The sequence below is a fragment of the Heterodontus francisci genome, chromosome 19 (assembly GCF_036365525.1).
Source record: "Heterodontus francisci isolate sHetFra1 chromosome 19, sHetFra1.hap1, whole genome shotgun sequence".
In the NCBI taxonomy this organism is placed as follows: domain Eukaryota; kingdom Metazoa; phylum Chordata; class Chondrichthyes; order Heterodontiformes; family Heterodontidae; genus Heterodontus; species Heterodontus francisci.
In genome coordinates, this window is record NC_090389.1 from 20,970,707 (window position 1) to 20,994,378 (window position 23,672).

The window sequence follows — 23,672 nt, forward strand, 5'->3', positions numbered from 1 at the left end:
GGGCATCCATAGCAGCACAGGCCACCTCCACTGGAACACCCCCCACCCCTGCCCTCGCAATTGATACCACCACCCCCTGCACCCCCTGCCACCTCGCCAGGGCCTGGCTGATTTAATTGGCCCTGGCGAGCCCCGACTCCACTTACCTTATTCTCTGGCCTCCATCGCTGGCTGGGTCCAGGGCCTGCTGCAGTCCCTCTGATTGGCTGGCAGCTCTTGGAGGTGGGACTTCCTGCCTTTGAGAGGCAGAAGCCACTACTGCAGGCAATTAATTGCCTGAGGACCGTTAAACATGGTCGTGACTTCCAGGGCCGGTGGAGGTGGGCTTGCCCCCGGCTTTGCAGTTGGTGTGTAGGGCAACTGCCTCCTCGTGAATTCCCGGCCAATGTGTTAGAGGAAACACAGGGTAATTATATCCTGCTTCAAAAGCTGAAGTGATTTATACAATGTGCAGTGTTGTTATTATGTTTATTTGGGATATTGGTATCAGAAAGCTATTTGGAAAAGTGGGCTTTAACCAATCTGCTTTGTAAATCATTCACTCTCAATGCCATCAACAGCCACTGCTGTGCAGAACAGCTCAAAACCTTCTCTCCCAGGCACAACCATAGTTTGGAAAGACCAAATCTGTAACTCTACAGCCGGGAGTTTTCCACAGCTTAAATGGACATAGTGTGATTTCAGCAGCAACACTGAATTCTTTTTAACTAGATATACTCTCCACAAGTAAACAGATTCACAGAATATCAACTACACTTAACAAAGCATCTCTCACTGACTCGGCGCTAATACATTTAATCGTGGTCGTCATTTGGCCTCCAGATCTCTTGCTCATTCATTGCTGAAGGTTGTTTCTCGTTCCAATTGCCATACCAGTTTTATTTTTTAGAAAAAGGGGCTGTATTTCACCAAACTGTCTCATGACTGGAGTCACGGACTCAGGAACAGCAGGAGAAGCATCTGCCCAACAACCCACCCCACCCCCCCCTCCCCTCTCCAACACCTCCCTCCCTCCCCTTCTTTGTTAATATAAGGTTCAAACTGGAACTGCATCAATTTCTGAATTGATTGGTTTCTGATCAGTCAATTTGTTTTATTTAAATAGGTGTTATATGGAGGAAATGGAGATCAGGATGTGGTTTCAGGCCAGTCACATTAGTATTTAAAAACAAAATGTGAAAGTGCATAGGCTGGAATATAAGCTGTACTTGTTTGAGAAAAAGCAAAAATGTCTTAAAATATCTGTAATGTTCATACCTTTTATTGATAAGATAACCTAAAAATACACAGTACATATTAGTTGAAACTCGATGAGCTGCGTGTTTACAGGCAAAAGTTGAATTCATATCATTGTCCAAATAGTTATTTGAGTGACAAAAATCTAGCGAACTCAGACTGTGTGACATATAACTGGGTTACAAGAATCTCGTGATAATCTGAATTCAAAACATCTACAGATCAGCATTTCCCTATTAGTCTCAACTCCATCCTTTTGCTTTCACTTTCTCTCTGTCCATTTCTGTCTGTGTCTTCCTTTTGTTCTGTGTGTCTGTTTCACTGTGAGGCTCTATCTGTGTCTGTGTGTGTGTGTGTGTGTGTCTGTCTGAGACTCTCTTTTCTCTCTTGTCCTGTGTGTGTCTGTGTCTCTCTTGATCACCTTCCCCCCTCAGAAGTGTGCAGCTGCAAGTGTGATTATCTGACAGGTAGTTCTATAATGAATAATCCAGTCAAGATGTCATTTAACGTTATGGCAGAATGGTTTCTCCAAAAATAAGAAATGTGTGGCATTTAAAATATTTAATACATTATAGAAACTGGAGATGTGAATAAATGATCTGAAGGGAGAGGCGGATATGCCTTTCGTACAAAACACTTAAGAACAGTAACATCTGAAAACTTTTTAATAGAGTGAAATTGATCCCATTATTATATTCCGATACATAAAATTAGACGATTACACAATCAGGATTCATTCCAATTAAAATGTGGCAGATGTTAAAAAAGATGCATCCTAATAACTGTGTTTCAAGTATATGTATTAAAAATCTCACCATAGTGTACACTTCAGGTATGAGAATGTAAAGTCCATTCGTCCCATTCACACTACCTTTTCGAAACTTTACATTTACAACAATGTGTTAGAGGACGCACAGGGTAATTATATCCTGCTTCAAAAGTTGAAGTGATTTATATAATGTACATGTTGTTATTAGACTTCTTTGGGATATTGGTATCAAAAAGCTATTTGGAAAAGTGGGCTTCAGCCAATCTGCTTCATAAATCCTTCACTTTCAATGTCACCAACAGCCATTTTATGCAGCACAGCTCAAAACTCTCTCTCCCAGGCACAACTCTAGTTTGGAAAGACCAAATTTTTAACTGTACTGTGATAAAAACGAACTAGGGGCCTTGGTTATGATCTGAAATTGTTGAACTCAATGTTGAGTCTGGAAAGCTGTCAAGTGCCCAATTGAAAGATTAGGTGTTGTTCCTCAAGCTTACATTGAGTTTCATTGGAAGACAATGAAGGACAGGGGGGTCAGAGTGGGACTGCGCCAGAGAACCGATCTGTGTGTCTCTGTCTGTGTTTCTCTCTTGGTCCATATGTGTGTCTGGCTTTCTGTGTCACATCCCCCTTTCCTTCAGAACTTCTTGTGAATTTTTTTCTTCTCAACATGATGAAAAAATATTACACGTGGAAATTGCAAATTACAGTATCAACCCTCATAAAAGTTGCATGAACATATATTCTGTACTGTTATCACCTTCCTTCTATAAAATTTAAATGTCCCTTCCGAGATACAACTGCTAGCAGATTTTCCCTCCTCGTGTCACGGAATTAACGGCAGATTTGCTCACCCGCCACAGAACTACTTTCAGACTTATTTGTGATGTTTGGTGAGGTATTTTCTTTCGCTCAGGATGTCAGCACAAATGGAGGGAGACTCTGACTGGGATTTTATTTGGGCGATGGAGGTCTTGGCTGCCAGGGAGAGCGCTGCCTCACCTCCTTTGGGGAAGGCCTTCCGCATTATATGCCAATTAGGCACTTAAGTAGACAGCGGCGGGCCATCCCCGGGATTAAGGACCCCGGTGACGGAAGTCCTGCCTGCTGAGAGCTGCCGGCCAATCAGAGGCTGGCAGCTCTTTAACTGAGCAGTGCCACTGCAGAGGCGGTGGCTGCTGCCGGTACTGGACTCATCGGAGGTGCTGGACCCAGGCCACAAGTGAGTCAGGGTGGGAGTGGTTTCACAGGGTGAGGTTGCGGGAGAGGGGGATGTCAGGGGGGTGGCAGCAAGGGCAGGGGTTGGCTCTCAGCAGGCCCTCCCTTCCCACTGTCAGGTCCCTCGTTCAGGCACTAAGTGCCTTTTAATGAGAGACTATCCGCCAGAGCCGGCAAGCAACCCGCTTGGGTTTGCTTGTCATGTTCCTTGTGGGGTGACAGGCTCCCCCCACCCTCCGCTGGGCTAATAATGGCGGAGATGGGATGAGGCCCTTAATTGGGCCATTTAAGGGCCTTAATTGGCAGCAGGGTGGGAAGTCCATGGGCCTCCCCACCCCGGACTTAATTAGGGTGAAGGGGGTAGGTGATGGGTCCCCCGCGCCACCATCCCGCTTGATTATATGCTCTCCCCACCTCCAAAGTCGCCGCGGGCTAGAGTATAAAATTCCCCCCTCCATGTCACACATCCATGAGGCACCAGTCAACGGTGCAAAAGCTCAATCTCATCACACTTCCCTGCTCATAGGGCCAGCCCATGGCAGTATGATGTGGCAACACAATCCTGATCCCGGATGTAAAGCCTCCTTAGGATCAGTTATACTTCCTCCAGTGACTTAGAAAGGGTTATCTTGCAAGACAAAGTTCCCAATGCAGAGTCTCAATAGACTGGAATTAGCATTTAAGCAGTACAGGGCCAATTCTGTGACTCAAGCTTCAGTCTGATGAGGTTCCACGCTGGGGTTGGAGATTTGGAACATTAGCCCTATTCTGTAATGAGAGTGAGCAGTTAGTTAGTGGAGTTTCTTGCCCCTCAACCAGAAACAGTGACTCACAATGGGACAAAGATCCACAGATGCTGCCAGTCTTTCACCATCTTACTTAAATGGGGCTGAGTTAGATAGCATCATCAAAACCGTGGTGAAGTTATACAGCCAAGCCTGATTCCACCTCACCTGATATCCACACACTCCCAGCAGAGATCACTGGACCACTGCAGGAGCCTTGGCTGATTTCATTCCCCTCCTTAACCCAATTGCGGTACCCATTCTACTACTCTGGCTGAGATCAGCAAAGACCACTGATTGAACCAGAAGCCATCCTGGTTTAGGACTCAACAGATGGGGCATTCAATCACTGAATTGTTGAAAGACTTGACAAAATTGGTCCATTGTCTTAGTTATCAATCTGTTGACAAGGAACAACTGACCTAGATTTGGCAGATTTAACTCATCAGGAATGTGTTGGGTTTGATCTGGGATTTAGGCAGGTTAATGGCAAGGTTGTGCATCTCGGGTGTAGTGAGGATTCACTTTAGGGAGAAGCAGCAATCTCCGATAGGTACTGTTACAGAATGGTGCAGCAGCACTTTGCTGGGTAGTCTGGGGCATACACTCTATTCTCAAGACCATACGTAAAGTAATTGTATTCTTTTTCTTTCCATTCGTAGTACACTTGAGTGACGGGAATGAACTCAATTGTCTGACGCTGCCAAAAAAAAGGGAGAAAAGTGCAATTTAGTCAAATTTCCTGAGTTTCCTGATTGGAGTCTGAGATTGTTTACTTCAAACATGACCAGAGGCCAAATTTCCTGTATGCATTACTTTTGGAAAAAAATTGAAATGACAGTGATTTCAATACCTACATATTGAATCAACATGGATGCATGTCAACAATGACAACTTGCATTTATATCGTACCTTTAATATAGTAAAATGTCCCACAGGGACATTTGACACCGAGCCACATAAGGAGATATTAGAGCAGATAACCAAAAGCTTGGTCAAACAGTCAGGTTTTAAGGAGCATTTTAAAGGAGTAAAGAGAGGTGGAGCCAGGGAGAGCTTTAGGGAGGGAATTCCAGAGTTTAGGGCCTTGGCAGCTAAAGGCATGGCCGCCTGTGATTAAAATCAGGGATTCGCAAGAGGCCACAACAGGAGGAGCGCAGATATCTCAGAGGCTTTTGGGGCAGGTGGAAATTACAGAGAGTGAAGGGTGAGGCCATGGAGGGATTTAAAAACAAGGATGAGAATTTTAAAATCAAGGCGTTGCTTAACTGGGAGCCAATGTAGGTTAGCGAGCACATGGATGATGGGGAATGGGACTTGGTGTGAGTTAGGATACAGGCAGCAGAGTTTTGGATAAGTTTAAGCTTATGGAGGGTAAAATATGAAGATGGGAGGCTGGCCAGGTGTGTGTTGGAATAGTCAAGAGGTAACAAAGGATGGATGAGGGTTTCAGCTGCAGATGCAGGGTCAAAGTGGAAGTAGGCAGCCTTAGTGATGGTTTGGATATGTGGTCAGAAGCTCCTCTCGGGGTCAAACATCACACCAAGGTTGCAAATTTAGCTTCAGACAGTTACCAGGGAGAGGGATGAAGTCAGTGGCTAGGGAATGGAGCTTGTGGTGGAGCCAAAGACAATGGCTTCAATCTTCCCAATGTTTAGTTGGAGGACATTTCTGCTCAATCAGTACTGGATATTGGACAAGCAGTCTGACAATTTAGAGGCAGTGGTGAGGTGAAGAGAGATAGTAGTGAGATAGAGCTGGGTATCATCAGCGTACACGTGGAACCTGACATCATGCTTTCGGATGATGTCGCTGAGGGGCAGCATGTAGATGAGAAGCAGGAGGACGTCAAGGACAGATTCTTGGGGGGCTCTAGAAATAATGGTGCAGGAGTGGGAAGAGAAGCCACAGATCAGTGTATGCAAAATGGGTGATGATATTTACTAGTTAACCTCCCGTATTGTTGCAAAAAAAAAAATGGAAAAATCAAGGGGCAAGTGTAGTCTGCAGGTGAGGTGAGGGTAGAGGGCAATGGATAATTGTACCAGTGTGCACAGATGTTTCCATTTTAGAAGTTAAATATTCTAATTTTTAACCCAATACTTTGATTTTATTATTTGTACTTAAATAGCAATACTTAGGGTAATGTGGGAAGCTGCAAGTAGAGTTGATTGAAGTGTATAAATTTCTCTGCCATATAGGCTGATGAGCTGGGAGATGTGAAACTGAGGTGCTACAGTGCCACCAGTGTCCAGTGGGTGTAATTACATGGGCAATTCCCATTATCAATGCGGACATAGGAATTTCTAAATGGAAAAAGGTTCGCAAGCAACCTGAAAAAAATGGAAAATTTATCGACGGGAAGTGCATATATTAAAGTAACAGAAATAAAGGGGCAATTTTATCCTGGCGGTTGGGGTCTTGACGTCTGGAAAAAACGATGCTGAGATCCCCGCATTGCCTCTTTTCTGGAAGGCCAGCTGAATCTAGTGCCAATCAGGCACTTAAATGGCCAGTGGCAGGCCTTCCACAGGATCAAGGACCCCATCGCCGGAAGTCCCGCCCTTGCAGAGGTGCTGGTCAATCAGAGGCCGACAGCTGCAGTGCCACTGCTGAGGCAGTGGCTGCTGCTGGAGGAGCATCGCTAGAACCAGGTCTCAGGTAGGTCAGGGTGGGAGCGGTCTCTTGGGGATGGGGTTGCGGGGGTGGGGGGTTAGATGGGGGTTGGCAGCAAGGGTAGGTGGGGTGGCTCTCAGAGGGCCCCTCCTTCCCGATACCAGGTCACTCGTTCAGGCATGGCTACTTGCAGCTGCGATGGAAAGAGGCCCTTAATTGGGGGTTAATTACCCAGTTAAGGGCCTCAATTGGCAGTGGGGTGGGAAGGCCATTCATAGGCCTTCCTACCCTGGACTAAATACTGGCAGAGGCGGGATAGAGGGGGACACACACTCCCCCTCCCCCGCCACCATCTTGGCCTTCCAGAAAAGAGGCAATGCTCTCCCTGCCTCCAAACCCCTGATGGGGGAAAGCATAAAATTTCCCCCAAAGTGATTTCAGCCCCCAGATATTGAGCCAATACAGGGTCAAATCACAAATGATTACACACAAACTAGGTGAATCTGTCCATTAAGATTTCCACAAAACATCTTCACATCTGCGAACACAGGTGCCAGAGAGACTCACAATGGGTTCCTCCAGACTCCAGACACAGTTTGAAACTCACCTGTTGGATTATGCGGGAGGTTCTTGCTAGCTGGGTCTGGTGCTCTTGGATGGCGATCTGGGAGGCCTGATTGACCTGACTGTCTGGAAATCCGAATATAGGATAGACCTAGGGTGACAAACCAATAGGATAGGAACGCAAAGACCATTTTAGCCCAGAAGGTCAAGCCCATAGTTCAAAATCAGAATGCACAATTCACTACCTGTATCAGTCGATATTCTTGCCCAATGCTGACCCAACTCCCTTGTTAAGTTACTGATGTTATCAGTATAACATTGAAAGACACAAAAGAGGTGTGAGAGGTCAAAGGTCGGGCAAATGTTTTGACTAATTCTTTTTTCCCCAGCACAGCATGTTGGTTAAAGGAAATAAATGAACAAAGGAAAGAACTTGCATTTGTAGAGCACCTTTCACTTCCTCAGGACATCCCAAAGCTCTGCCCAGCCAATAACGTATTACTGAGGTGTAGTCACTGTTGTAACTTAAGGAAATGCAGCAGCCAATTGGCACACATCAAGGTCCCACAAGCAGCAATGTGATAAATGACCAGATTATCTGCTTGAATGACAGTGGATGAGAAGTAAATGTTGGCCAGGACATCAGGTGACATACCCTTCTCTTTGTGGAATAGTAATCCAAAGGATGGCACCCCCGACTCCCTCAGTACTTGACTGCAGTGTCAGCCTAGATATGCTCAAATTAGCCTCTGGAGAGTGCTACCACTGAGCCAAGGCTGAAAGAAGATACTTAAGTTACAAGACATCATACTGAAAGTGCTAGAAATATCACAGCAGTGTACCGAGGAGAACAACAGATCCTCAAATATGGATTGTTATTTTATAAGCAAAATATACACGTCACACCTTCAGGCATCCTGTGCAATATGCAGAATCCAGGGTGGGGGGTAGAGGGGGAAAAGGGTGAAATCTTCTTTTCTCAAATAAAGCAAGAAAAACATTCTTCCTCAATGCCCTTAAACCACTAATGATACAGACAGGAATAAACAATTTTATATCTTACAATTCCTACAGATAGGTTGACTAATATTTTCTGGGGTGGGGGGGCGGGGGGGTGCGGCACTAAACCAATCATGACCTGTTTGCAACAATGATGCTTTAATATTTCTCAAGCAACTGATGAGTTACAACAACCACTATAAAACTCCCCATGCCCCCAATCCAGTCACAGATTCCGCAGCTGTCGTACAAAATGGCTGAACACTAGTTGGGAAAATGCTCAGGCCCCTAGTGGCAATCTTCTTCTTTCTTCAAAAATGCAGCACAGATAAAGTTTTAAGAAAAAGAAAAACGAATGTGCATTTATATCGCACCCTTTCACATCCTCGGGATATCTTAACTTGCTTTGCAGCCAATGAATTACCTTTGAAATGTTGCCCAACTTATGAACTGCATATAGAACTTAACTGTGAGATGAAGCAATATTAGTTTCCTAGTGAGTGTTCCATGCACTGTTTCTCTCTCTCTCTCTCCTCTCCATCCTATCAGATGTTTCTTCTACATTCTATGTAGTTTTGGCCGGTACCACAGCTACAGGCACTGGGGGAAAGGGAATGACAGGGACATGTCCTTCCCCCTGCAATTCTTTGACATGGGTTACATCTCCCTGTTTCTCCCACCGCACCCCTCAAAATTCATGATTCCCCTTGATGTCTCCTCTACTCTTTACATGTGGTGCTCCCTGGCTGGGTAAGGGATTTAAAGAAAAGCTAATATACCTCATAACACAACAGAAATACAGAAGGTAATAATCGGTAACAAATCAATTGATTTCCTTTATCTATAAGATGACATCCTATATTAGAATATAGAGGCGCACTGATTTGTTTATCAGGGTAGATATTCTGATGGGTGAAAGCTCAGGGATTGTTTTGACCTTTTAAGTGAAAGTTGTGATCTGAAAGTTTGTTTCTGGAAATAGGAAAATGCAACAGAACCAATGACAAGCTGAACAGATGTGGGGCCTAACTCTGTCATTTTGCTGTATAATGTAACATTGTAATTGGGTGAATGGCAAAGTACATCGTTAGTAATGTTATTTAAATATCCGTCTTTTGGATAAGATGGGAACCCGAGGCTCCGTCTCCCCTCTCAGGTGAATGTAAAAGATCCCATAGCATTATTTCAAAGAAGAGCAGAGGAGTTCTTCCCAGTATCCCAGCGAATATTTATCCCTCAACCAGCATTGCAAAAACAGTTTATCTGGTCATTATCACTTTTGCTATTTGTGGGAGCTTGCTGTGCACAAATTGGCTGCTGCATCTCCTACATTACTGGCGCAGTGGTTAGCACCGCAGCCTCACAGCTCCAGGGACCCGGGTTCGATTCCGGGTACTGCCTGTGTGGAGTTTGCAAGTTCTCCCTGTGTCTGCGTGGGTTTTCTCCGGGTGCTCCGGTTTCCTCCCACAAGCCAAAAGACTTGCAGGTTGATAGGTAAATTGGCCATTATAAATTGTCACTAGTATAGGTAGGTGGTAGGGAAATATAGGTACAGGTGGGGATGTTTGGTAGGAATATGGGATTAGTGTAGGATTAGTATAAATGGGTGGTTGATGTTCGGCACAGACTCGGTGGGCCGAAGGGCCTGTTTCAGTGCTGTATCTCTAATCTAATCTAAAATCTAATTACAACAGTGACTACACTTCAAAAAGTACTTTATTGGCTGTAAAACGCTTTGGCACATCCTGCGGTGGTGAAAGCCACTATATAAATGCAAATCGCTCTTTCTTTAACATGCAAAAGCCATATGGCACAATCAAAAGACGTGACCAAAAACACAAAAGAAATAATAAGTTTTCCTGATGTTTTAAGCATATAGCTAACACTCACTGTGTTAAAGGGGAAGAAAATTCTTGGGCAAGGAATTATTTTGTTAAAACTACTCCCCCGTTTTATATAATAACCGGAGCAGAAACTTTCTTTTGAGGTCTCAGACAAAACTTCTGGTTTGCATTGGCACCCTCCAGTCTGGTCTTCCTTGCCGCCAGGCTGCTCCTGTGCCACCCAACCCATGAAATTAGGCTATTCGTGGAAAATTTTAAGTCAAAGAAAACCTGAAGATGTTTTATCAGTACATTAAGAGCAAGTGGATAACTAAGGAAAGGGTAGGGCCTATTAGAGATGTACAAGGGAACATATGCGTGGATGCAGATGTGGGCAGGGTTCTTAATGAGTCTTTTGTCTCTGTCTTCACAAAGGTTGGGGTTTATACAGATATTGTAGTTAAAGAGGAGGAGTGTGAAATATTAGATACGATAAGCATCGTGAGAGAGGAAGTACTAGACGGTCTGACATCCTTGAAAGTGGATAAATCGCCAGGGCCGGATGGATTGCATCCCAGGTTGTTAAAGGAAGCCAGGGAGGAAATAGTGCTGAGGATCATCTTCAAATCCTCACTAGATACAGGAGAGGTGCTAGACGATTGGAGATCTGCGAATGTTGCACCATTGTTTAAAAAGGGTGCGAGGGATAGGCCAAATAATTATAGGCCGGTCAATCTGACCTCAGTGGTGGGTAAATTGTTAGAATCTATTCTGAGGGACAGAATAAACTGCCACTTAGAAAGTCACGGGTTAATCAGGCATAGTCAGCATGGATTTGTTAGGGGAAGGTCATGTCTTACCAACTTAATTGAGTTTTTTGAGGAAGTAACAAGGAAGATTGATGAGGGTAGTGCAGTGGATGTGGTTTACATGGATTTTAGTAAGGCATTTGACAAGGCATGGCAGACTGGTCAGTATAATGAAAGCCCATGCAATATAGGGGAATGTGGCAGATTGGATCCAAAATTGGCTCAGTGACAGGAAACAAAGGGTAGTAGTTGACAGATGTTTTTGTGAATGGAAAGATGTTTATAGTGGCATTCCACAGGGCTCAGTGTTGGGTTCCCTTGCTGTTTGTGGTATATATTAATGATTTGGACTTAAATGTGGGAGGCATGATTGGGAAATTTGCCAATGACACAAAAATTGGCCGTGTAGTTGATAGTGAAGAGGATAGCTGTAGCCTCCAGAATGTTATTAATTGTTTGGTTCAGTGGGCGCAAAAGTGGCAAATGGAATTCAATCCAGAGAAGTGTGAGGTATTGCATTTGGGGAGGGCAAATAAAGCGAGGGAATACACAATAAACGGGAGGATATTGAGAGGGGTAGAAGAAGTGAGAGACCTTGGAGTGCATGTCCACAGTTCCCTGAAGGTGGCAGGACAGGTAGATAGAGTGGTGAAGAAGGCATATGGAATGCTTTCCTTTATTGGCTGAGGTATAGAATACAAAAGCAGGGATGTAATGCTGGAACTGTATAAAACGCTGGTTAGGCCACAGCTGGAGTATTGTGTACCGTTCTGGTCACCACATAACAGGAAGGATGTAATTGCTCTGGAGAGAGTATAGAGGAGATTTACAAGAATGTTGCCAGGGCTTGAAAGTTGCAGCTATGGGGAAAGACTAGATAGGCTAGGGTTGTTTTCCTAGAACAGAGGAGGCTGAGGGGTGACTTAATTGAGGTGTACAAAATTATGAGGGGCCTAGACAGGGCATACAGGAAGGACCTGTTACCCATAGCAGAGAGGTCAGTTACCAGGGGGCACAGATTTAAGGTGATTGGTAGAAGGATTAGAGGAGACGTGAGCCAAAGCTTTTTCACCCAGAGGGTGGTGGGTGTCTGGAATTCACTACCAGCAATGGTGGTGGAGGCAGAAACCCTCAATTCATTTAAAAGGTACCTGGACATGCACCTGCACCATGCTGTAACCTGCAAGGCTATGGACCAGGTGCTGGAAGGTCGGATTAGATTGGACAGCTAGTTTTATCGGCCAGCGCAGACACGATGGGCTGAATGGCCTCCTTCTGTGGCGTAGTTTTTCTATGGTTTCTATCCAGATCTCCCTAAAATGTAAACCTTGCCGCTCCAGTATTTGTGTTGCCCTCCAGACCTCTCCATTCCCAATAGAGATGGTAGCTTTTAAAATCGGATGCAGTGGCCGACCACTGCTAACAAACTATCAACAGTTTCTGTTGTTTTCTTTCACTGTGTTTTTCGCCTCTCCCTTCTCCCACAGTACAGCCCATGCTCCATTTTTGGCTAACAAATGGATCCATGAACTGTTCTGAAACCTCTGATGATATTTCAGCACCTTCCCCTTCATTCAGCTCAGTAACATGAAGCCTAACCTGGAGTTACATAATTAACTTTTCCATTTGACTGTTCAGCCATGACTATCTCATAAATAATGTGAATAAACATATCTGCAACCACTGGGAGGAAGATGGGGATGTGTTTCCCCCTAGTTTTTTTAAAGGGATTATGTCCCCTCTTCTTCTTGAACCAAAACCCAGAACTGGCATCTGACATCTCCCTCACACTCAGTCTTTATGTATAGCAACAGGATTAGGCCATTGTGCCCTTTGAGCCTATGCTGCCATTTTGTTAGCCATTATCCTTCTAACCCCAATTTCCTACCCTTTCCCCATATCCCTCAATTTTCACCCTTCCCAATTAATTATCAATCTCTCTTTTAAATGTTTCAATTGATTCTGCATCCATAGCATTCCAGGGCAGATGTGTTCCACAAAGTCTATGTGAAGACATTTCTTCCAGATGTGTTTTTAACTGATTTAAGCAATCCCACCCCGAGCCCCAATGACGCCGAACCCTCCAATTTGATCCTGATCCCCGCAACTCCAGGGACCTCAACATGATCTTTACACATGACTTTGGGCATCCCGATCCCTGGCCCAATCAGCAACCCCAACCCGAGACTGTCTCACCACCATCCACCCCATCCCCACTCCTCCCCAGTTATCTGAGAGCCAGTGCGACACCAGCACCGGCAGCAGCCTGATGTTGCTTTAATCTATGCCGGCTGGCTGTCCGGCTAACTCCATTACAATGAGATCTGAGGCCCAATATCAAGGCCACCTCCAACCTTACCACTGAGGCACTGGGTTTGACCCCTGTGACCTGCCCAAATTTCGAGGCTCGTATGTGAATTTTGTGGTCATCAAGAGCAGTGTTAGGGAAAAAAACACGTGCCTTTTCAGGCACCCAATTCCAGTACCAAGCACTCCCAGGTCAGGTTCAGCATTGCAGGATATAGTCTCGGAAGGGTAATTCCTACTGCAGCACTGTCCTTTTTCCATCTCCCATACCAGCCATCCCTGGAGTCTCTCTGCTCCTAATTTGGTAATCTCACTCAGCAATGCTGGCCCATGCCCACTTGCAACTGGATTAAGATCACATGATGATGCCTTAAATTATGCAAAGTTTTTAGACAATATTCTCTTTCTTACCCTGAATAGTTGATCAGTCAAGATGTTCTGGCCAGTAATTTTGCTATAAAGTTTTACAGGAAGTCCACTTTGTTGATCAGCAATACTTTCAAAAATGTTATTTTTCCTGATTGAGGAAGAGAAGAAAACTTAATTTCTTTCAGTGTAGAGTAGCAGAAAGTCAATCTTAGCAAGCCCATTTAAAAAAAAAATTAATTCATGGGATATGGGCGTCACTGGCTAGGCCAGCATTTATTGCCCATCCCTAATTGCCCTTGAGAAGGTAGTGGTAGCCTTCTTGAACCGATGCAGTCCTTGGGGTGTAGGTACACCTACAATGCTGTTAGGAAGGGAGTTCTAGTATTTTGGCCCAGTGACAATGAAGGAACAGCGATATTGTTCCAAGTCAGGATGGTGTGTGGTTTGGAGTGGAACTTGCAGATGGTAGTATACCCATGCATCTGCTGCCCTTGTCCTCCTAGGTAGTAGAGGTTGCGGGTTTGGAAGGTGCTGTCTAAGAAGCCTTGGTGTGTTGCTGCAGTACATCTTGTAGATGGTACAAACTGCTGCCACTGTGCGTCAGTGGTGGAGAGAATGAATGCTTGTATATGGGGTGCCAAATAAGTGGGTTAGTTTATCCTGGATGGTACGAGCTTCTTGAGTGTTGTTGGAGCTGCACCCATCCAGGCAAGACTTATGCCTTGTAGATGGTGGAGAGGCTTTGGGGAGTCAGGAGATGAGTTACTTGCTGTGGGATTCCTAGCCTCAGACCTGCTCTTGTAGCCACGGTATTTATATGGCTACTCCAGTTCAGTTACTGGTCAATGGTAACCCTCAGGATGTTGATAGTAGGGGATTCAGCGATGGTAATGCCATTGAATGTCAAGGGGAGATGGTTAGATTCTCTTTTGTTGAAGATGGTCATTGCCTGGCTCTTGTGTGGCGCAAATTTTACTTGCCACTTGTCAGCCCAAATCTGGATATTGTCCAGGTCCTGCTGCATTTCTACACGGACTGCTTCAGTATCTGAGGAGTCGCGAATGGTGCTGAACATTGTACAATCATCAACGAATATCCCCACTTCTGACCTTATGATTGAAGGAAGGTCATTGATGAAGCAGCTGAAGATGGTTGGGTCTAGGACACTACCCTGAGGGACTCCTGCAGTGATGTCCTGGAGCTCAGATGATTGACCTCCAACAACCACAACTATCTTCCTTTGAGCATGGTATAACTCCAACTATTGGAGAGTTTTGCCCCTGATTCCCAATGACTCCAGTTTTGCTAGGACTCCTTGATGTCAAGGGCAGTCACTCTTACCCCACCTCTGGAGTTCAGCTCTTTTGTACATGTTTGAACCAAGGCTGTAATGAGGTCAGGAGCTGAGTGGCCCTGGCGGAACCCAAAACTGAGAGTCACTGAGCAGGTTATTGCTTAGCAAGTGCCACTTGATAGCATTGTCGACGACACCTTCCATCACTTTACTGATGATCAAGAGTAGACTGATGGGGTGGTAATTGGCCGGGTTGGATTTGTCCTGCTTTTTGTGTACAGGACATACCTGAGCAATTTTCCACATTGCTGGGGAGATGACAGTGTTGTAGCTGTACTGGAACAGCTTGGCTTGGGGCATGGCAAGTTCAGGAGCACAGGTCTTCAGTACTATTGCCGGAATGTTGTCAGGGCCCATAGCCTTTGCAGTATCCAGTGCCTTCAGTCCTTTCATGATATCACACGGATGAATCAAATTGGCTGAAGACTGGCATCTGTGATGCTGGGGACTTCAGGAGGAGGCGGAGATGGATCATACACTGGGCACCTTTGGCTGAAGATTGTTGCAAATGCTTCAGCCTTATCTTTTGCACTGATGTGCTGGGCTTTCTCATCATTGAGAATGGGGATATTTGTGGAGCCTCCTCGTTAGTTGTTTAATTGTCCACCACCATTCACGACTGGATGTGTCAGGACTGCAGAGCTTAGTTCTGATCCGCTGGTTGTGGGATCGCCTAGCTCTATCGCATGCTGCTTACGCTGTTTGGCATGCAAGTAGTCTGGGTTGTAGCTTTACCAGGTTGACACCTCATTTTGAGGTATTGCCTGGTGCTGCTGCTGGCATGACCTCCTGCACTCTTCATTGAACCATGGTTGGTCCCTGGCTTGATGGTAATGGTAGAGTGGGGGATATGCCAGGCCACATGTATGGTTGAGTACGATTCTGCTGCTGCTGATGGCCCACAGCATCTCATGGATGCCCAGTTTTGCATTGCTAGATCTGTTCGAAATCTATCCCATTTAGCATAGTGGTAGTGCCACACAACACGCTGGAGGGTATCCTCAATGTGAAGATGGAACTTTGTCTCTACGAGGACTGTGCGGTGGTTACTACTACCAATACTGTCATGGACAGATGTATCTGCGGCAGGCAGATTGGTGACGATGAGGTCAAGTATGTTTTTCCCTCTTGTTGGTTCCCTCACCACCTGCTGCAGACCCAGTCTAGCAGCTATGTCCTTTAGGACTCAGCCAGTAGTGGTGCTACCAAGCCTTTCTTGGTGATGGACATTGAAGTCCCCCACCCAGAGTACATTCTGCACCCTTGCCACCCTGCGTGCTTCCACGAAGTGGTGTTCAACATGGAGGAGTACTGATTCATCATCTGAGATGGGGCAGCACAGTAGGTGGTAACCAGCAGGAGGTTTCCTTGTCCATGTTTGACCTGATGTCGTGAGACTTCATGGGTTTGGAGCTGATGTTGAGGTCTCCCAGGGCAATTCCCTCCTGACAGTATATCACTGTGCTGCCACCTCTGATGGGTCTGTCCTGCCAGTGGGACAGGACATACCCAGGGATGGTGATGGCGGTGTTTGGGACATGGTGAGTATGGTATAATTCGGGGAGTATGACTATGTCAGGCTGTTGCTTGACTTGTCTGTGGGACTGTTCTCCCAACTTTGGGACAAAGACGTTCGCAAGGAGGACTTTGCAGGGTTTGCCTTTGTCAGTGCCTACATTGATGCTGGGTGGTCCATCCATTTTCATTCCTTATCGACTTTGTAGCAATTAGATACAACTGAGTGGCTTGTTTGGCCATTTAGGAGTCAACCACATTGCTGTGGGTCTGGAGTCACATGTAAGGACAGCAGATTTCCCGAAAGGACATAAGTGAACCAGATGGGTTTTTACAACAATCAACAATGGTTTCATAGCCATCATTAGACTAGCTTTTAATTCCAGATTTATTAATTGAATTCAAATTCCACCCTCTACCATGGTGGGATTTGAACCCACGTCCCCAGAGAAATACCCTGGGTCGCTGGGTGACTAGTCCAGTGACAAAGCCACTACGCCACCACCTCTCCCATTTGGAAGAGAGCTCATTTCATACTTTGTGCTGGAAGCCCAGTAAAGTATTTCTTCCTTAAATGAGTCTGTATAGTAATGGAGCAATATTACTGCAAACATTGATCTCTTGTGCTGCACACCATCCATAGCAGACACGACAGGAAGTCAAGCTGTTTCTGGGCCTCTGACATTGCTGCTGTGTCTCAAGTTTTTGGCTCTCTTCTTTGTAAAAGGATGCCAGTGCCGTTGTGTGTCTGTACTGAGTTTGAACAGAAGTGAACAGAAACTCCTCCTTATACAAGATCACTCCATTTGTCTTTATTCCTATTTACTTCACTACATTAACAACCATGGAGTCAAAATTATGATCGGACATGGTCAAAACATGACTGCATTTAGCATCGAGGCCTGAGGTCTACTCAGCAGCCCATATGTAGTGTGCATGTAACAGTTACCAAGAGATATTTTCAATACTTTGAGCCTCCACATGCATTTTGTGCAAAGCTGCCTAACATCATAGATTTTAAGGTCATTTGGGTAAAACCCCATAATTTTATTTTATTCATTCATGGGATGTGGGCGTCACTGGCTAGGCCAGCATTTATTGCCCATCCATAATTGCCCTTGAGAAGGTGGTGATGAGCTGCCTTCTTGAACCGCTGCAGTCCATGTGAGGTAGGTACACCCACAGTGCTATTGGGAAAGGAGTTCCAGGATTTTGACCCAGCGACTGTGAAGGAACGCCGATATAGTTCCAAGTCAGGATGGCGTGTGACTTGGATGGGAACTTGCAGGAGGTGGTGTTCCCATGCATCTGCTGCGCTTGTCCTTCGAGGTGGTAGAGGTCGTGGGTTTGGAAGGTGCTGTCTAAGAAGCCTTGGTGTGTTGCTGCAGTGCATCTTGTAGATGGTACACACTGCTGCCACTGTGCGTCGGTGGTGGAGGGCGTGAATGTTTGTAGATGGGGTGCCAATCAAGTGGGCTGCTTTGTTCTGGATGGTGTCGAGCTTCTTGAGTGTTGTTGGAGCTACACCCATCCAGGCAAGTGGAGAGTATTCCATCACACTCCTGACTTGTGCCTTGTAGATGGTGGACAGGCTTTGAGGAGTCAGGAGGTGAGTTACTCGCCTCAGGATTCCTAGCCTCTGACCTGCTCTTGTAGCCATGGTATTTATATGACTACTCCAGTTCATTTTCTGGTCAATGGTTGCCCCTAGGATGTTGTTAGTGGGGGATTAAACGATGGTAATGCCAATGAATGTCAAGGGGAGATGGTTAGATTCTGTCTTGTTGGAGATGGTCATTGCTTGGCACTTGTATGGCGCAAATGTTACTTGCCACTTATCAGCCCAAGCCTGGATATTGTCCAGGTCTTGCTGCATTTCTACACGGACTGCTTCAGTATTTGAGGAGTTGTGAATGGTGCTGAACATTGTGCGATCATCAGCGAACATCCCCACTTCTGACCCTATGATTGAAGGAAGGTCATTGATGAAGCAGCTGAAGATGGTTGGGTCTAGGACACTACCCTGAGGAACTGCTGCAGTGATGTCCTGGAGCTCAGATGATTGACCTCCAACAACCACAGCCATCTTCCTTTGCGCTAGGTATGACTCCAACCAGCAGAGAGTTTTCCCCCTGATTCCCTATGACTCCAGTTTTGCTAGGGCTCCTTGATGCCATACTCGGTCAAATGCTGCCTTGATGTCAAGGGCAGCCCACTCTCACCTCACCTCTTGAGTTCAGCTTTTTTGTACATGTTTGAACCAAGACTGTAATGCGGTCTGGAACTGAGTGGCCCTGGCGGAACCCAACTGAGCATCACTGAGCAGGTTATTGCTAAGCAAGTGCTGCTTGATGGCACTGTTGATGACACCTTCCATCACTTTACTGATGATTGAGAGTAGGCTGATGGGGCGGTAATTGGCCGGGTTGGACTTGTCCTGCTTTTTATGTAGAGGACATACCTGGGCAATTTTCCACATTGCCGGGTAGATGCCAGTGTTGCAGCTGTACAGGAACAGCTTGGCTAGGGACGTGGCAAGTTCTGGAGCACAGGTCTTCAGTACTATTGCCGGAATATTGTCAGGGCCCATAGCCTTTGCCGTATCCAGTGCCTTCAGTCGTTTCTTGATATCACGCAGAGTGAATCGAATTGGCTGAAGTCTGGCATCTGTAATGCTGGGGATTTCAGGAGGGGGCCGAGATGGATCATCAACTTGTTACTTCTGGCTGAAGATTGTTGCAAATGCTTCTGCTTCATCTTTCGCACTGATGTGCTGGGCTCCCCCATCATTGAGGATGGGGATATTTGTGGAGCAACCTCCTCCAGTTAGTTGTTTAATTGTCCACGACCATTCACGACTGGATGTGGCAGGCCTGCAGAGCTTAGATCTGATCCGTTGGTTACGGGATCGCTTAGCTCTGTCTATTGCATGCTGCTTATGCAGTTTGGCATGCAAGTAGTCCTGGGTTGTAGCTTCACCAGGTTGACACCTCATTTTGAGGTATGCCTGGTGCTGCTCCTGGCATGCCCTCCTGCTGTCTGAAGAGTGCGTTAGACTCATAGCATTTATTTGAACTGGACATTTCAAGGGTGTCCTTTTCAAAAATGCTATCCTCTATTGTTGGGTGGACCTCTGCTCCAAATAATGCAACACTTTGTTGTAAGACCGCCTGCAGCAGCAGGTACTCTGATTCCTGATCTGTGAAAAGGGCCATCTTCTTCTAACCATTTATTGAGCAACATAAAGGCCCAGCTTCATCGGCAGCCCACAGCCTTCAGGAGGTGCTGGTGTAGCAAGCCCTGTCCGTGACCATTGTGTGTTCTGATCAAGTGTCCAATGCATGATGTGCTGGGTGCCAAATCTGAGGTAGGATCCTGAAGTGAACTGACCACCCCTTATCGGGTGAGGTCAGCACCTTGCCTCCAAGGTGCACCATCTGTTTGATGTGCAGTTGTCCCAGGGATGCTGCACTGGGAACTGTTATCAGCCCCCATGTTCTAAATTTGATTGTATACCAAATGAATCACAAGATTACCTCCAAAGCTATACTCCCTTTACTGGAAACATTTATATTTACATAATACATAGTCTTAGAACACAGAAGATGCCACACATACTACAGACAGGATAAGCAAGACACCGTAGTAACAGCACTATGTTCTAAACACCTGAAGAGGAAATAATGTTGTTTTTGGGTGGGGATGGGGTGATTTTAGAAGGATCCCGATCAGCTTAGGCCAACCACTATGGCAGAAATTTGGGTCCTTCTGAGCCCATCCTCTTTACTCCCCTAGCTCTTTCAACAAAGTTAAGCAGTTCCCTCGATAGCATCCCCCGCTCCCCATAAAAATCCAAACTGTCTACTGAACTCCAGACTTCCTCACCAAAAGTCCTTCCTATTTCCTCACTCAACCTTTGCACCAAGAAATTACACCTTAATTCCTCCTGCCTTTTTTCCCCTCGCAATTGTCCATCTTTATCCTCACTGCTATACTCCAGAAAGCCAGTTGGTGAAGGATAGAACTGGAGCCAATCTTTATACACTTTCATAAATATTTAATTACTAGGATACACATTACAAACATGCTCCTGCTAACTAAACAAACACAGTTTCGGTCTGTTCCTATTTATAGGAGCACAAGTCAATCCCAGTTAATGCCCACTACCTGCATACAATTAAACACAACTGATATGCAATGAACACTCACTTAACCTCATCCAAACCTCAACCCCTTCGCCTCTGAACCCTACCCCCCTCACCACACAATGCTTCATCATATTGGATGGGTCAAATACCAATGATCCCATCTCTGATTATTTTATTTCCTTCATAATCCACACCTCCCTGACCACCTCTGATCCCTCAATCATCAACAGCGTCACTGAAAGAAAATTATTCCCAGCTCCCTAACTCCAAAGATCTCTGTTCTTGGTCCTCCACATTGCCAGCTCAATGAATCTATAAAACTACTCCCATGTTTCTGCTTTCAGTGGCCTCATCTCATCAGACCTTTGCACCAAGCAAGTACACCTTAATTCTTCCTGCAATGGCTTGCTGCCTCCATCATTCCACCGGTACATCTACCTATCCTTAAATCTAAGGGTTTGAGACCTGCATACGCTTGGTACAGGTCTGTTCACTGTTAAATCTGACTTAACCATCATAAGTAATATCTCCTCTCTACCCAAATGCTCTTTCTACTCCAGAAATCTTTTAGAGTGAAATGAAAACTCAAACTCCTGTTCTACATTACAAACTGCCTTCTACAACATCCTCCTCCCGCCTTCCAATGACAGGTGCACCAAAGCTTATCGATTCCTTAATCGCCAAAACAGAGTTTGCCTGCTTGATTGCCTCATTTCCCATTGCTAGTACCCTGTGTTCACATGAGATAGTCCCCAAAAAATAAAATAGCCTTTGTTAGGAGCATGGCAAAGCCTTTCTGCACTAAATGGAGTTTGACTTGAATCCCAATTTCAGGAATACTAAAAGTGTAATATTCTTATTTCATTCATCAGCCATCCTTGTCGTATCTCAGAGTGAGATTTGCCAATTAAGGGTCATGGATGCATATTATAGACACACTTATAGACGCATACCCTTGGAAACTGCATTGAGATTGCCATTTTCTTACATTAGGATAAGGAATACATTTCCAAAGTCTTGATGTCCTGATTTTAACTGAATTGAGTTCAAACTTGGAACTCTGAGATGAGAAAACAGTGTTTCAGAACAGCACTCTAATATAAAATCCCCACACTCCTCAACATTGCTGTCTATTAGCAGAGCAGTATACTATGAAGGCATTGAGCTTACCATTTGACTGTCAGCTGGATGAACACCATTAATTGTCCACTTTCTTTGCACGTTTTACAAGATTTTGTACCACGACCAGAACACAGATTACAGCTGAGGACCAATAAGAAACCAGAGTCAGATAAACTGCATTATGTTTTCAATCAACTGACCTTACCATGAGGCTTGTTGTTCACCGCATTATATGTTCTGTACATTACACAATCTCACCTGAAGATGCCATCCCATGGAAACTTTTCTGTAATAAAGATAGTTAAAAAATGTTCCAATCCAGGATATTTTATATCCTGGATTTATGGGTCTTATATAGTGTTCTATAAATCAGATGGCTCACTCCAATTTAGTACATTGCCCTTGTGACTAAGAGGTTTGTCCATTTGGTCCCGCTCCACAACACTTAGGGAACTGTTCCTTTCAAATTTGATTCCCATCCTTATGAGGGCACTTAGCCTTTCTGGAGTAAGGTGCTAAAGGCACATCTGATACTTCACTCAGTTGGCTGTTTATTTGTGCGTGCACCTAGACCATTTGTGTCGGCAGCTTTCCTGATGGTGATGGGCATCACAGTTGGACTTCATGATGTGCTTGTCCTACATCCATATATTGTGCACTTTACAATCACAGGAAATCACGGGATATTGATCAGGAACTCGAGACCCGGCTAATTTTCCTCTCTTTGGTCCAGAGGCACCAAGGCCAGTTGTAGAACCCCAACTACTTCCATAGCTGAGATTAACTATGAAATCACAGGCCAGGAATCAAGTAGAGGACATTCTCATTTATAATAGCAGCAGCAGCAACACTGACAGTCCACTTTATAAATTTTAAAACCTTTTATGAAAGGTTTGAATAGAGTAATAATGAGAAGCCGTTTCCCCTGTCAGGTGGGTTAGTACCCAGAGGGCACAGATGTAAGATAATTGGCTAAAGAATCAGAGGGGAGATGAGGAGAACATTTTTTCAAAAAACACATTGAGCTGGTATGATTTGGAATGCATTGCCTGAAAGGATGATGGAAGCAGATTCAATAGTAACTTTCAAAAGGGAATTGGATAGATACTTGAAAAAGAAAATTTTGCAGGGCTATGGGGAAAGAGCAGGGGTATAGGACTAATTAGATAGCTCTTTCAAAGGGCTGGCACAGAAATGATGGGCTGATTTGCCTTGTTCTGTGCAGTAAGATTCTATGATGGAAAGAATAATGTTCTTGATTAAAAGACAATGGGATTCCTGGATGTGATTCAGCTTCACAAGCTCTCACAACTTAACACTTCTGAAACCAAGTTACACCCGTCTTCCAACTCCCAAAAGCAAGAAATAAACTAGCATAATTACTTCCTATCATCAGTGATATTCTTTTAAATGCCGAGTACACAACTTAGTGAGGGAATAAGAAGGTTCCTAGTCCCCAAACAGGCATTCTTCCCATTCTGGTGTCTCATGGATTCAGCATAGTGTCTTGATCATGCTTTCTTACCTCTGAAGCCCATTGCCATTGCAGTGTCTGCATCTCTCGTTGCTCAACTGGTATCCTCGGCCCTCACACACCCAGCACTTCACCTGTGTTTACAAAACAGCAGAGTGTTACTTTATATCTTTATATATATTTCATGTGTGGCAATCCATTGGCTGGTGGAGGATAGTCCAACACTCGAGACACAATGAACTGGAAGGTGTACAGAAGATAGTTGAGGAGATCCAAACTTCTGAAAACCATTCCTTTCTAGACTAGTGTTCCAAATCTCCCTTACTTTCAGTCCGTCTTCCCCGTTACAATATGCTATTTTAGGGATTTCATCCTGTTCTCGCTCAAGATTTGTGCTTTGGGGCTACGGTCCAGGAAGCGGGTGGGGGGAGGGGTGCAGAGGGAGCAAACTTCTATGGGGTTTTCCTCTTTCCACCATAACCTTGGCAGAAATCCCATTTATGGTGTTTCCACTGATGTTACAGTGGTGAAGCAGCAGAAGCCCCGAAGGAATCCACCGCCATA

At 45.1% G+C, this 23,672-nt stretch overlaps 1 protein-coding gene across 1 annotated transcript in view; it reads right to left on the reverse strand.

Moving 5' to 3' along the window:
• Window positions 1–1,239: 1,239 nt before the first annotated feature.
• Window positions 1,240–23,672, reverse strand: part of ssuh2.4 (ssu-2 homolog, tandem duplicate 4) — a 71,706-nt gene continuing 49,273 nt past the window's right edge. The window contains exons 9-13 of the mRNA XM_068051442.1: window positions 23,160–23,242; window positions 21,683–21,775; window positions 13,538–13,643; window positions 7,232–7,339; window positions 1,240–4,708 (exon numbers count right to left, since the gene is read on the reverse strand). Coding sequence (XP_067907543.1) covers window positions 4,568–4,708; window positions 7,232–7,339; window positions 13,538–13,643; window positions 21,683–21,775; window positions 23,160–23,242 — 531 coding nt within the window. The 3' untranslated portion in view covers window positions 1,240–4,567. The remainder of the gene's footprint in view (window positions 4,709–7,231; window positions 7,340–13,537; window positions 13,644–21,682; window positions 21,776–23,159; window positions 23,243–23,672) is intronic.